The 12,813-nt window shown below is 43.2% G+C and overlaps 1 protein-coding gene across 1 annotated transcript in view; it reads right to left on the bottom strand.

Moving 5' to 3' along the window:
* Positions 1 to 12,813, bottom strand: part of CCBE1 (collagen and calcium binding EGF domains 1) — a 99,203-nt gene that overhangs the window by 16,375 nt on the left and 70,015 nt on the right. The window contains exons 3-5 of the mRNA XM_074932133.1: positions 7,062 to 7,114; positions 1,438 to 1,572; positions 639 to 776 (exon numbers count right to left, since the gene is read on the bottom strand). Coding sequence (XP_074788234.1) covers positions 639 to 776; positions 1,438 to 1,572; positions 7,062 to 7,114 — 326 coding nt within the window. The remainder of the gene's footprint in view (positions 1 to 638; positions 777 to 1,437; positions 1,573 to 7,061; positions 7,115 to 12,813) is intronic.

The following is a 12,813-nucleotide window of genomic DNA, read 5'->3' on the forward strand; positions in this document are numbered from 1 at the left end:
TTGCAAAGTATGTGAAATTCCCAGGCACACCTTTTCTGAGCTTCTGAATGCCTAGACCACCCAACCCAGGACCATTTGCTAATCTGAGATGTAGGCATGTAAATACAAATGAAAGTTACTGAAATTAATTTAATTAATAAATGAAATTAACGAAGTCTTATAAGGGTCAGCATCTGGTAATTTTTTTTTTCCTATGTCTCCTGAGCTCTGGATCACAAACTAGGTATAATCCAGGTTGGTGTGGTGGTAAAATACGGCTTTTAGCAGGAGGATCCAGTAGTAATGGTCTAACTGAAGCTGTAATGGCAAGTTTCACCATTCAGCCACTCTGCCTCTCCGGGGGAAGATGATTTCTACATCCTTCAATGTACTTGTGCTCTTTCTTTATAGAAGTGACTACTGATTTACGGCTGTGTGTGTGCAGCTCATAAACCGGGGAGGAGGAGAGTGTGAGGGAGGACTGCTCCACAGGCACTCAGGGGCCCAGTGAATAACCAGGCCTCTCCAGGAGCATCAGCTACATCCCAGCTTCGGACACCCATCTCCCAGTTTAGCACAGGAAGCAGTTTCTTTTTACGACAGATCAACCTTTTAGATGGCCCTTTGGTCCAGGACCTTTAACCTTCACTAGCATATACCTTTATCTCCCTTGGTGCACGTCTTGCCATCCTCCTCCCGGGTATAGCCTTCATGACACTCGCACCTGTAGCTTCCGATGGTGTTGACACAGATCTGAGAGCAAAGCGTCCCATTGCTTGTGGCACACTCATCGATGTCTGGAGAGGAGGAAGAGTTCAAAATGTCCTAAAGCTGGAGGTTTCAGACCTCAATTACAATAAAAGATTTCTTTTAAAGATATTAGGAGATTTTGTGGCAAAATAAATGAGTTTGGGCTGAAGCTCTGTGCAAACTGCACTATTTTATCACTGAACATCTCCTGACCATTTTTTCACATTGAAAAACTCATAAGCAAAGCTTGATCCTGCAAATCTTGTCTCCCTGGCACAGAAAACCACGCAGGGCAGGGCAGGACTAGCCACACAAGGACCACATGTAAATGATCAGTCCTGAATTAGACCTTGGCCATCTGAATCAAACCCCAAGGACTTATTTTCATAATTAGGCCTGATTATAGTGCTTTGAGGGTTACTGTTAGAATCATGTCCCTTGTCTCAGGCCAAAACCTCAAATATGTCTCAAAACCTGCAGGAGGAATTAATAAAGGGAAAATTACAAGTGTTTGGGTGCATATGTCTCATTTTAGGTACTACCTCCTAATAATTTCAGGGGGGGATTTAGATCTCTTAGTTCTGGGAACCAATCCTTAACATAGTTAAAAAACACATTTCTTCCGTAACAGTAATGAGAATAAGAAAGGTTTCAGATCTAAACTGACTCCTAAAAGACCTGAGGGAGCAGTTCAACACTTCTACGCACCCAGGCAGTAAGGCTTCTCTCTGTTCCTGTGCCTCTCCCGATCATAGCGGTACCCAGGGTAGCAAGTGCATAGGACTCGCCCGAAGTTATCTGTGCACTGCTGTTCGCAAGGTGCTTCAGCACAGACATCATAGTCTAGAGACAGAAAAAAGTGGTTAGGAAAAATAGAAATGGCAGTAGCTGGATGATACTTTGACAGCAAGTATTTCACCTCTCTGCTAATTAACAAAGTTGAGTTACATTGGTTTTAAGGACTGAAGAAACCTAGAAATAAGACATTCATGAGACTTAAGCAAAGAATTATAGTAAAACTGTAACTGCTAATCACAGCTTTACACTAGTTAGACTAATTATTAAAGTTTTAAGCAAGGGTCACTTTTCCAGTTTACAAAAATTCAGAATTCTTTTCACAGAAATGTTAAATTACCTAAACGTTTTTTTCTCTTCCACAAATTTTTAAGTGCTGATAGCAACATTTCCTATGCAGAATACTGTGAAACACTGTGAGGCTAACTGACAAACACAGACAGAAAGTCCATCACAAGGAAAAGTTAAAATCACACAGTAACTGTTCAAAGCCAGATATAACCCTTCTAGCAAAGAACACATTGTTACAAAAGCACCCTAATAATAGCAATGTGAAGATTAGGGTATGGTAAGTCACTGGCCAGGCTTGTCAGTGAAATTCAAAAAGACTGGAGTTTGTATTTGAAACCTGAAGGAGGGCAAATCTGTTTCCAGTTTCACTATGTAGAGGCAGAGCTGAAGTCTGGGCAATGGACACCAAGAGCAAACCAGGGTCTGATGCACATCCCTGCCTTGCCAGGGGCTGGATTTGACCCCTGGTATCAGGCTGGTGTCAGGACTTGGGGGGAGATGGGCAGCCCCCAGCCATGGGTGCAAGGGCTTTGCAGTGCCATGGGGAACATCTGTCAGGAGAAGACAGGAGCTGAAGCAGCATCTAGTCTCACAATCAGGTCAGGCAAGTCTTGCCGAAGAACGGGGTTTATGCAAAGGAAGTGGAATTTTCTGTGATCATTTCAGAGGAACATCACCCTGCACACAGCATTCATGTGGTTGTCACTGTGATGCACCAGTGACTGGGTACTGCGGGCCACAGCACAAATGTCCTGTCCCTGCTCCAGACCAAATACATCTAAACAAAATGTTTCAGCTGAGTTCCCAGCAATGCACTGTGTTTCCATATATACATATGGAAATATAGAAAATATAAAATAATTAAAACACAAACTCAATACTGACTCACACTAATGACTAGCAGGCATCTCTGGGTACGATGATTTTTCCAAATGATTAAAATGAACTAATAGATGGTAAAACAAGTGAAACCACATTTTCTGTACAAAGTATATAAAGCACATGTGTAGCACTGGAGGTAAAAGTGACAGTGTGCCAAGGTACAGAAAAACACCAAATGAGACTTAACAAGCTGCTGTATGTCACACCAGAGTCGCTTAGGCCAAAAAATACTATTGTAATGGTGCCAAGTATTTCCTCCCTTGTGCTTGTCACCTTTTGAATTGCAGGCATCCTTTCTTTCTTCTTTCTTCACAACTGTGTTGACTTTAACTCTTGAAGTCTGCCCTGAGTGCTGTGGAGGTGAACAGCAGTGCCAGGACCCCCAGCAGTAACCAGGACTGAACAGTGCAGAGCCTTGCACAAGTGTGGAAGAAAAGCATGGCCCTTGCCTTCAAACACGATCAGCCTGGGGTTAGTTTGGGCTTTTTAGGTGATGATGGAGCTGTAAACTCCCATTACATTTGGCACTACTAAATAGTCCCAAGTAGAAAGCACTTGTGGTGTTTTTCCTGGGCATAGTTGCAATTTTCACTTTCCACTGAAATAAAACCAGATGGAGAACAGGCTAGTACGCCCAGCACTGAGGTGAACATGCCTGCTCCTTGGCCAGCATGCCCATGCAGATGCTGGATTTGGCCTGTAACATTTTCAGACTATTCAGAGAGGAGGCAAAATGAGCTCTGTCCTCCCTGTGCTTCCATAAATAGATGTGCCCTAATAAAACCATAAAAACCAGCACTGGAATAGATCATCTCCCATCACAAGCAGGATTAGCTATGAAAAACCTTTCCTAATAGACATTCATCTAACCTGTACTGAGAAATCCCTGGGGGATGGAGATGCGCCACCATGCAGTCTATTCCCAAGATTAAATATCTCTGTGGATAGAAAGCTTTTTACTCATATCTAATCCAAACTCCCATTATAGCCATTTAAGACCATTATTTTTGTCCTATTCTTCTTGGTCATGAAGAACAGTTTACTTTCCCCCTTGCAGCAAGTTTCCACATACCTAAAAACTGTTACCATGACTCCCCTCAGCCTCCTTTTCTCCAGACTGAACAACACCTTTGAGTTCTTTTTAATCATCTCTCTTTTGCTATATTTCATGTAACTAGTCTTTCAATATAGTTTTCACATCCACTTTAGGAGAGCTCCACCAAGACCATTGCTTCATTTACTTTCATACAAAGCTAGGGAAGGGTTCAGGAAGTGGAAATCTCTGTGCTAGTAGTTCCCATACAGTCTGCCTAAATCACACAATGGCTGTGGGCAGGTCTCACATCACAGAGCTGTGCATCCCCAGGGCTTTGGTCCCAGGTAGCATGTCTCCCTCAGGAACAGTCCTCATAACTGGGGTGAAACTGGGCAAAAGCTGGTGCACCAGCTCCAAGTGCTCTGCAGAACCGAGGATGCACATGCCCTCCCACATTCAAGCCCCTCGTCTGTTAGTCCAGCATAAGAGATGTTTGAGGATTAATCAAAGCCACACAGTAAGGATCAGGCTGCTCCAGACTTTAGAAAAATACAAATAACTGAAGCAGCATAACAAATATGTCTCTACATATATTTTAATGAACTCAGGAATGACAATGCAGCATGTAAAGTTGTGCCAGAGAAATTTCTGAAATAGCATTAGTGAGGAAAAAGCAGATCTGATCAGTGGTTGACTGTCATAGAGTATTTTGCTTTGAATTAATCCAAGAAACTCAAGTAACAAACGAGTGGTAGGGAGGGTGCTCTCCAAAATAAGCTGTTTCAGCCTGCATTTGTCCCTGATTTACTATTCGTGACAGGATTTAGCTGGAGCTGTGAGTCTCCAAAACAAAGAAGAAGGAGATCACTCGGGAGAAAAGGGTGACGAGCTCTTTTTTGACCTGCTTCACTGGTCAGGTGAAGCAGGAAGAGATGCTACAGTGGGAATCAGACACACAAAGCAAACTTCTCTAGATGTTTCCTGAGGATCATTACTCCCTGCTTCTGCAGCTGACAACCGGAGTGTGAAGGTGAGTCCAAAGCAAATGAAATGCAGAACCTGGGGCATGGACTCATACTGGACTGCACTGATTTCTGTTACTTTTCAAGGCCAGAGAAGAAATAACAGTACAGAAGCCAAAGATGGACATGGACAAAGACACAACCCTTTGGGAAAGAATCCATTTAAATAACAGCTGTCCAAGACGCAGATCGGTGTCTTTCCGAGGCAGTCATAAAAGGGCAGACAAGGGAGGGTCTATCCCTCTCCCAAACCTCCTGCCTGCAGCCACTGCTAAATCAAGGAGAAGACAGGGTTGGAACTACTTCTCATGGTTTTCACTTGCCAGTACTGGATTAAAAGGTGCAGATGTGCTCTAATACTCACATCTGTAATGTATTTATGTGCCTGTGTCAAGATACGCATTTCATACAGCTACTCTGTCAAGATCATGCCAAAACAATGTGTGAAGAGCCAAGTGATGTCTTGTAACAGAGTAAGTGAAATGAATGCTTCACTGAATCATGTTTCTCCTCCCTATATCAACGGCCCAAGACTGTCTCAGATGTTACAGCAATTCCTGTGGCCTCTAAAGTTGAAGGCAAAATATAGAGCGAGCTGAAAAAGGGGGAATGGAGATATAATACAAAGGGAGAGAAGCCACAGCCAGCAGAGAAATTAAGTCGGTGGCAGAAACTCTCAGGTTACTGAGATGCAGTTAATAGACAGGATTAAGCAAAGTCAGTGGGTACATAATAAAAGGTGCTTTCATAATCACCTAAAACCTCAAGAAATTAAAATTAGAAGCCTAAAACAATATATTGCTGTAGCTTTATTTTATTTTTGCTCCTATTACTTCTCCTACTGTATCCATTATATTTAGTGAATAGCCAGTGTATAAAATTGTTACAATCCATAGGAAAGCTGGAGGCCTGACTGTAGAGTCCTGGCTTCTTTCCACCACAAAAGGATTCAGGGCTTCTGCCTCCTACACACACAACCACCTTGTGCAACACAGCACAACCACCTCCTCCAACTGTCCATCTTGCACTGGAGCTGTCATCTCATGCCACACACACCGAGACAAAACTGCAAGACAAGGAACTCCCTGTGAGCATCGATTTCACCCAAATCCTGCTGTGTCTTTTTTCTTTTCTTTTTTTTCCCCAAGGAGTCTTCTTGTGTTTCCAGCCAGCAGCAAAGATACATATTTAAAAAAAAAAAAAAAAAAAAAAAGGCAGCAGTGTCAGTGTTTGGGTTATAATCCCTGTTGACTGGAGACTGTAACTCAAAAATCAGCTCTCTCCAGTATGTTAATTTGCTATTTTTCTTTTCAAAACATCACCATCCCAAACTGGGAAAACTCTCAGGTCAACTTGAGGCTTTCCATATGTCATCAGATAGAAGGATGTGTTACCATAAACCAGCTTTTCAACCTGCTTTTTGGAACAAAGTTTATTGGCTTGCTGTCTCTGGCCATTTGCTTCTGCCTGACAGTTCCTCTGTTCCTATAACTTCAGAGCCAGTTTCATCCAGATTGGGCAAAGTCATGGGAGTGATTGAAGAAGTCACATTGCTACTGCTCATGTGAATCCATCAGCTGGGTAGACCCAAGAGAGGCCTCCACCAAGGTTAAGGAAGGCAGACCTCAATCCTCTCCTAAATGAGGTCTCGCTGCAGCAGCCTCTGAGCATTGGGACCCCTCTGCTGTTTTTGCAAAGTGTACGGGCAGCTCCCCTCTGCCAGGAGGGGATCATTCCCTTTTCACTGCCCTAAGTAATTCTCCCTCTGCCCCTGGTGACAAGGAAGCCATGCCCACGACCAGGAGAGGTGGTGGAAGACAGACAGTTTGGCAATGCTCTCCCCTTGCTGATGTCTTCGGGAAACAGCTAACTAAAGGCAGTACTAACTCTCCTAGTTGCTCGCTCCCTGTGCACTTACAAAGCCAAACTGGCTGTGCCAGATCCAAGCGGTACAAAGGGAAAGCCATCAGCCAGGAAAGGTGCGCTCCTGGGTGCACGGAGTTCTTCCATGTACCTAGCCAAGAGCAGAAGGCTGAGTTTGCAGCAGGTCATGGTACAAGATCTGTGCAGCCACATGTACTTTGGGAAGGATCAAGACCTAGCATGATAAGCAAAACTTAGAAGATGTTGCTCCTTTTATTTTCTCAACAATTTATTGGAAACAGTTCCCCCACTGACACATTAGATATGGTTGAGCCTGTGGTTATATAAGGATGCTCTTCCAAACTGGCAGTGTGGAGAACAGGGCAAGTAAGGAAAGACAAATGCACAGGGACATTAGGGGTAAGAACAGTGAAATCACATACCTTCAGGGATGCACTGTCCAAGAACAAACTTATAACCCTTACAGCATTTTTTCCTGAAAAACAATAAAATACATAAATGAATAAATAAATATATTCTCTAAAGGTTGGTGCTGCCTTTAAAAGCAGTCATGGGTAGATCATAGATGCGATGAACCAAACAAGATGAGGATCCTGAGCTTTGCCATTGGAAGTAACTCAGCATTAAAGAAAACAACATGGAAACTCACCACTCAGTCCATGAGGCATTTTACATGACAGCATGGCCTCAGGAGCATGGGGCTGGGTACCCCAAAGCTGACCAACAACATCCCAAGTAGTTTCTGGAAACCTACTCCCTTGTGTTGAAAGGAGGCAGCACACCTTGGTGCTGTCTATATACCTGAGTTAGGTCATAATTTTCATGATATGATGAAGGGTGTTTTCAAACATCTGTCATTACAATGTAAACTCGCAAAAAAGGGGTAAGTCTCAGTGAGGAGTACACACAAGATAAATGTTATCAGTCATTTCTCATCTTTTAAAAAACCTGGAAGGTGGTAAGTGAAATAAATATATTGGGTATTTCAGCTGAGCAAGGGAGAGTATCTCCCCCAGGGGGACAAAACTGGAGTGAAGAGTTAATAGGATCAGATACTTGTGCCTATGATATGAACAAAGTCTGAGAGCTGAGAAATTCATGTTTCTTACACACGGGTCTGTAATGACATTTAGGCATTCAGTTGTACCTGCTTGCTTGCTTCCTAGGCAGCAAATCACATCAAGTCACCAGGACTCCCAACAGCACTGAGGAGCCTTTGCAAACAGCTGTGTCCCATATCACCCAGAGAGCTACTCACTGCAGGGACCTGGTGACCTTCAAAGGGTCCCAAGTTGTGGCTAACAGGAATATTGCAAGAGAAACAAACTGCTGTTCAGTGTGCTATTTTATCAAGTCTACATGAGTCTGAGGGGAAAAAAACCACTACATTTTACAAATGCATAGTTTCTCATACCTTGTGGACATACTGAAATACGTGCAAAACTGGGAAACCATTCATTTGGTTTTACCCTTTAATTCAGTAAGTGATGCAGAAGAGTGCTAAAGCCATGGCAGTCAATGACACAACACTCCCCTGGACAACATGCAGTCATCACAAATCATCATTATGTTGAATTTAAATCAACTACCAGTTGAACTGACCACTTAAAACAAACAATACATTACTCCAAACTATGTAAAAACAAACTTTGGCTCCATATTTTACCCTCTTCCAAAGATTAGCTGGAATATAAATTATGCTTAATGAAGGCTGAACATCTGAAGAGGAAGCCTTGCTTTGTTATGCAAACAGTGGTCCCTCATTAGACTTTTCTCCAAACACTGCTGTGAGGTTTTATCTTCAAGACAAACAAATGCAGGAGGAATGAGTTCAAAGGTGCATCAGGGAGGCTGTTCATGTGCTGCAAGCCATGCTGCTGGCTTTCCAAATGCACATTCATCTCCTCCTGTCTGTGGAAGAAGGAAGGCTGATAAAGGCTTGCTTCTAGGCACTCCTAGAGGAAGATACAGCCTGGCTTGAAAGAGGGCTGTGAGATGGGAAAGGAGGGGAGGGCATCCCTGCCATCAGATGCTGACCCATGAGGTTGTGCCGGCCAGGACCAACCAGAAAGAGGGAGCAGTAGCTTTCATCATTTCTACCCTTCTCTCTGGGAATTCACACTTGATTTTCAGGGTTAGGACCCTTAGGATTCCCAATCTTGGAGTGGCTTATGGCAGCAGATGCAAACTTCAGCCAGCATAGCCTGCTCTTGGGTAAGGGCTCATCTGCTGGGAACCTTGCAGGAGCTGCCTCTCTCCTCTCAACTTGGCCAGCAATGGCTTCTGTCTGGACTTGCTGGCTTTCTTGTGGATAAACTGTGGTTTTATCTGCCTTTGTGGATTCTCCTGATAGCCAAAGCACTTGCCCTCATCAAACACTTCTCTCACTGCCACATGCTGAGAACCCACCACACACTGAGTTACAGCCGTTCAATACTGCCCTGGCACCCTGAAGCAAGCACAGCCTTGCGTAGCCTTGACAGGGGTTGCTCCTGTTAAAGCAGCCAGAAAATGATGCTGCCCTGGCAAGATATCCAAGTCCCTGATGAAATCCATCTCTTCCACAGCTCCTTGCAGCAATGAGTTCCACAGGGGGATGAGATGTTTTTGAGAAGTTGTTTTCTTGTTTTCAGTCTCCCTTTCAATTTTTGTTGAATTTTCCCAGGGTTTACTGGTAAGGAGATTTGGAAATATTTTCTCTAAATACCTGAAGATTTTTCCATATAATGAAAGCTCCAAATCACACCTAAAGAAGTGGTTTAGAGGAGGGATGCCCTGCTCTCAGGATCACACCTCAGAAACCACCTCCCTATGATAACTGGTTCCCAATTCAAGATTACAGATCTCTGTATTAGTGCAGCCCATACTCAACAGCAAGCTTCAGCCATCAGCATGATTTTGCCAGGGTAACTGCTACTTTAGGGTTAATGCGTAGGAAATACAATACGGCAATACCCATTTCTCTGAACATTACATTGCAACCCTGGGATTTCTGCATGCTTTAGCTTTTTACATTCTTAAAGAGAAATCTGTCAAAATGATGGACACATGAGTTGATCATTAGCAAAGGCATTTTAATAGCAATACTCATTTTCAGACATCCAGCTCCAGGTTGACATGTCTAATCAACGTTGCACAGCAGCGATCTCGTTATACATAATAGAGGTAAGAGGGGGTCCCCACTGATAATTTTAGCTACTGAATAACTTTCAGAGAGCTGGTTGCTACGCAGCTGTGCATGTGAGCATTCATCAAACACAAACTAATACATGGCTGTGTAAGAAGCTCAACCACTAAAATCTGGATCTACGGGGAAATTAAGTTGATTCGTTAAATTTAAATCTGGTTTCCAAAAGGAGAAATTTCTGGCAGATTTATCTGTTACTGTTTTTCACAGGGTGTTGCAGCTATTAAAAATTAATCATCTTCTGATTCTCGTGCAATCTTCACTCAGGAACATGCCCAAGCTAAAATTCACAGAGAGTTTTGGGCACCATTATTTCAGTCACTGCAATGTCTAGCTCTTGTGTTATCTGTAAGAAAATCCATAGGCATGGGGACTCTTTCAAAGCAAAGTCACATTTTTCTGACAGGTAGCTGTAGGAAAAGAAGGGATATGTTGAGGGATATGCTCCTCATGCTGCTCTGGAGGTCAAAGTGCTCCTGGATCACCGAGTGTCAGAAGATGGGATTTAGGGTCAAACCTTTGATACCAATAAACACATCTGTGACTAGACAAGCAGCGCCTGTTGCAGGCTTTTGTGGCCCATCCCCTTGCACACTGAAAGGGGAGCTGAGCTTTGCAGGAGCACCCCCATGTTCCATTGCACTCAGGTCCCCCCTCTGTGGGACACAGAGCACCCCCCTGCCCTGTCTTACAAAGCGGTAGCTGCTTGATAGCATCGCCCCAGACAGGCAGGACGAAAGGCAAGATGCAAGGAATGTGGCTTAATTAAGCCACCACTTTATTAAGTTAGCTTATCTGGCAGCTATCAGCAGTAACTCATCCAGTGCGGACCACGTTTTTTTCCCATAATTGTTTCCACCTGGTGCAGGGCTGCCATCACCCCCAGCCCACCTCCTGTTCTGCACCAGGACACTGCGGCTGGTGGCGGTGCTGGAGAGACTGGGATATGCTGAACCATGAAAATACTGTGTGAGAGGGAAGGGAATGATTCAGGGTTCCACAGCTGAAACGCTTTGGAAACGCAAACAAGAGGATAAACATTTAAAGTGACAATTAACCTGTATCTGTCTGCAGTAACGTGACAATGGCTAGCTCGGAGCTGCTTCATGCATTACTGAGGTTTTGGTTAACTTCAGCAAAGAGGCAACTCTAAAACTCTGTCATGACAATTATGTTGAAAAAGATATATGATGGCCATTTAGTCATTGAAAAAAGGGAAGGCAAAGGTAATGCAAAGGGAAAAAAAAGTTTTATACTGGCTTCAGATGAACATAATATGTTAAGGAAACTTCTGCTAAAGATGTCAAAAGTAGAAACAGAAGAGTCCTCTCTAGGAAATATTTGCCTCCTAGCAGCAAAGCAGACACAGAAATCCCTACACTGAGTCAGAAGGTGAGTTCTTATGCTAAAATATTACTCTTTATCCCTACAACGCTGGAGTTCAAACAGACAGTCAGCCTCCAGGATGGCTCCATCCAGACAGAGGTAGCTCAATCAGAAGCACTTTACCTTCCCATTCATTGTGGCTAGGAGCACACACACGGACAGTTTGTAGAGTTCAGCTGATACCCGAGGTCTCTTCACTGGAAGATGCAGCAGCTTTACAGGTGGTCAAGCAGGTCGAATTCCCCCTCTCTGACATGTTATTTCTGAGCCATGAATGTCAGAAGAGTCACAGTTTAGGGGGTATAAGAGCTGCTTAATATTTTATGTAGGTTTAGATGTATCAACAATGTTCTCCCAGGTTGGTGCTGGTAGAAAGTAATGATAAAATAGTCAAGCAAATGTATTTAATCAAAAAGCCAATTTCTTATTGGGAAAAGATAGAAAAAAAAAATTAACCAGATTTCTTCAATGTCATAACATGAACTCAGAAGAACTTGTGCCATACCTTGAAGACCTGAGTCAGCAAAGGCCACAGCACGGCTGTGTTTAATGCACAAAGGGGTCTTTGTTAGACTGACTCCTTATTGTGCCTGCCCAGTGTTTCTTTTTGATGACCCCGACTTTGAGAAATACACAGTGCAGCAAAAATGCAAATATAAACTACAGCAATTAGCTTACAAAAAATAATTAGACAGCTATAAAAGCAAGCCAACAAAGTACATTAAGAAAAACCTAGCCCTTGTTTTTCTCATGTTCTATATAAAATCCAAGTGAGGGATAGGTCCGTCTGCCAAAGCATGCACAAAGCCCATCTGCAGTGCAAGTGTATTAAGGAAGCAGCGCAGCTCGGTAGCTGTGCACAGTTTCACTGTAATTCACATGGAGAGAAGATTTATGGCAACATGGTGTAAAACTGAAGCAATGCACTTTATTTTTGTTTGCCTTTCTGTGGGATACATACCGAAATCTTGAGTAAGAGAGGATGGCCTCCCTGCAGACACTTGCTCAGCATACACTTTGCCATGATTTCCAGACTTAGTCCTGTTTCACAGATTTGTAAAGAGACAATTTATGTTCTCATTGGGTGTAATGCAAGGTCCAAGGCCAGTCTGAGCCCTTTCAGCTGAGAGTGAATAACACAAGTACGATGATGTTTTCCATTGCCTAGGAAGTGCTGCAGCCCCTATGACCACTGCATGTATATGTGCACTACTTTATTTCTCTTGACTGAATAAAGCAGGATTTTCCTAAACAACCACAGAGACAACCATTCACCAGCAAAGCTGGAACTCAGACCTCTGACAGCAAATCACTGCAACCTATTACTTGATTTTTCTGAAAGTCAGATTTTCAGTGATCAATGCATTGCCTGTGTCTAAGCCATGTTTCTCATCAACTACTTAAGTCAAATAAATGTATCCACATACAATGGTTTTCTTAGGAAAAAAAAAAAAGCCCTGCTATCTGTTCTTTTGCTCAGCTCTGGCTATTAAGACAGACACCAGAAATGAAATCCTGTTCCAGTTAGTGCTAATGGAGAGGTTTTGATAAGGGTCACAGTTCCTGGGCTCCTCTTTCGTGAACACAAGCCAGGGACCAGA

This window comes from Athene noctua, chromosome Z, assembly GCF_965140245.1.
Source record: "Athene noctua chromosome Z, bAthNoc1.hap1.1, whole genome shotgun sequence".
NCBI classification, from domain to species: Eukaryota; Metazoa; Chordata; class Aves; order Strigiformes; family Strigidae; genus Athene; species Athene noctua.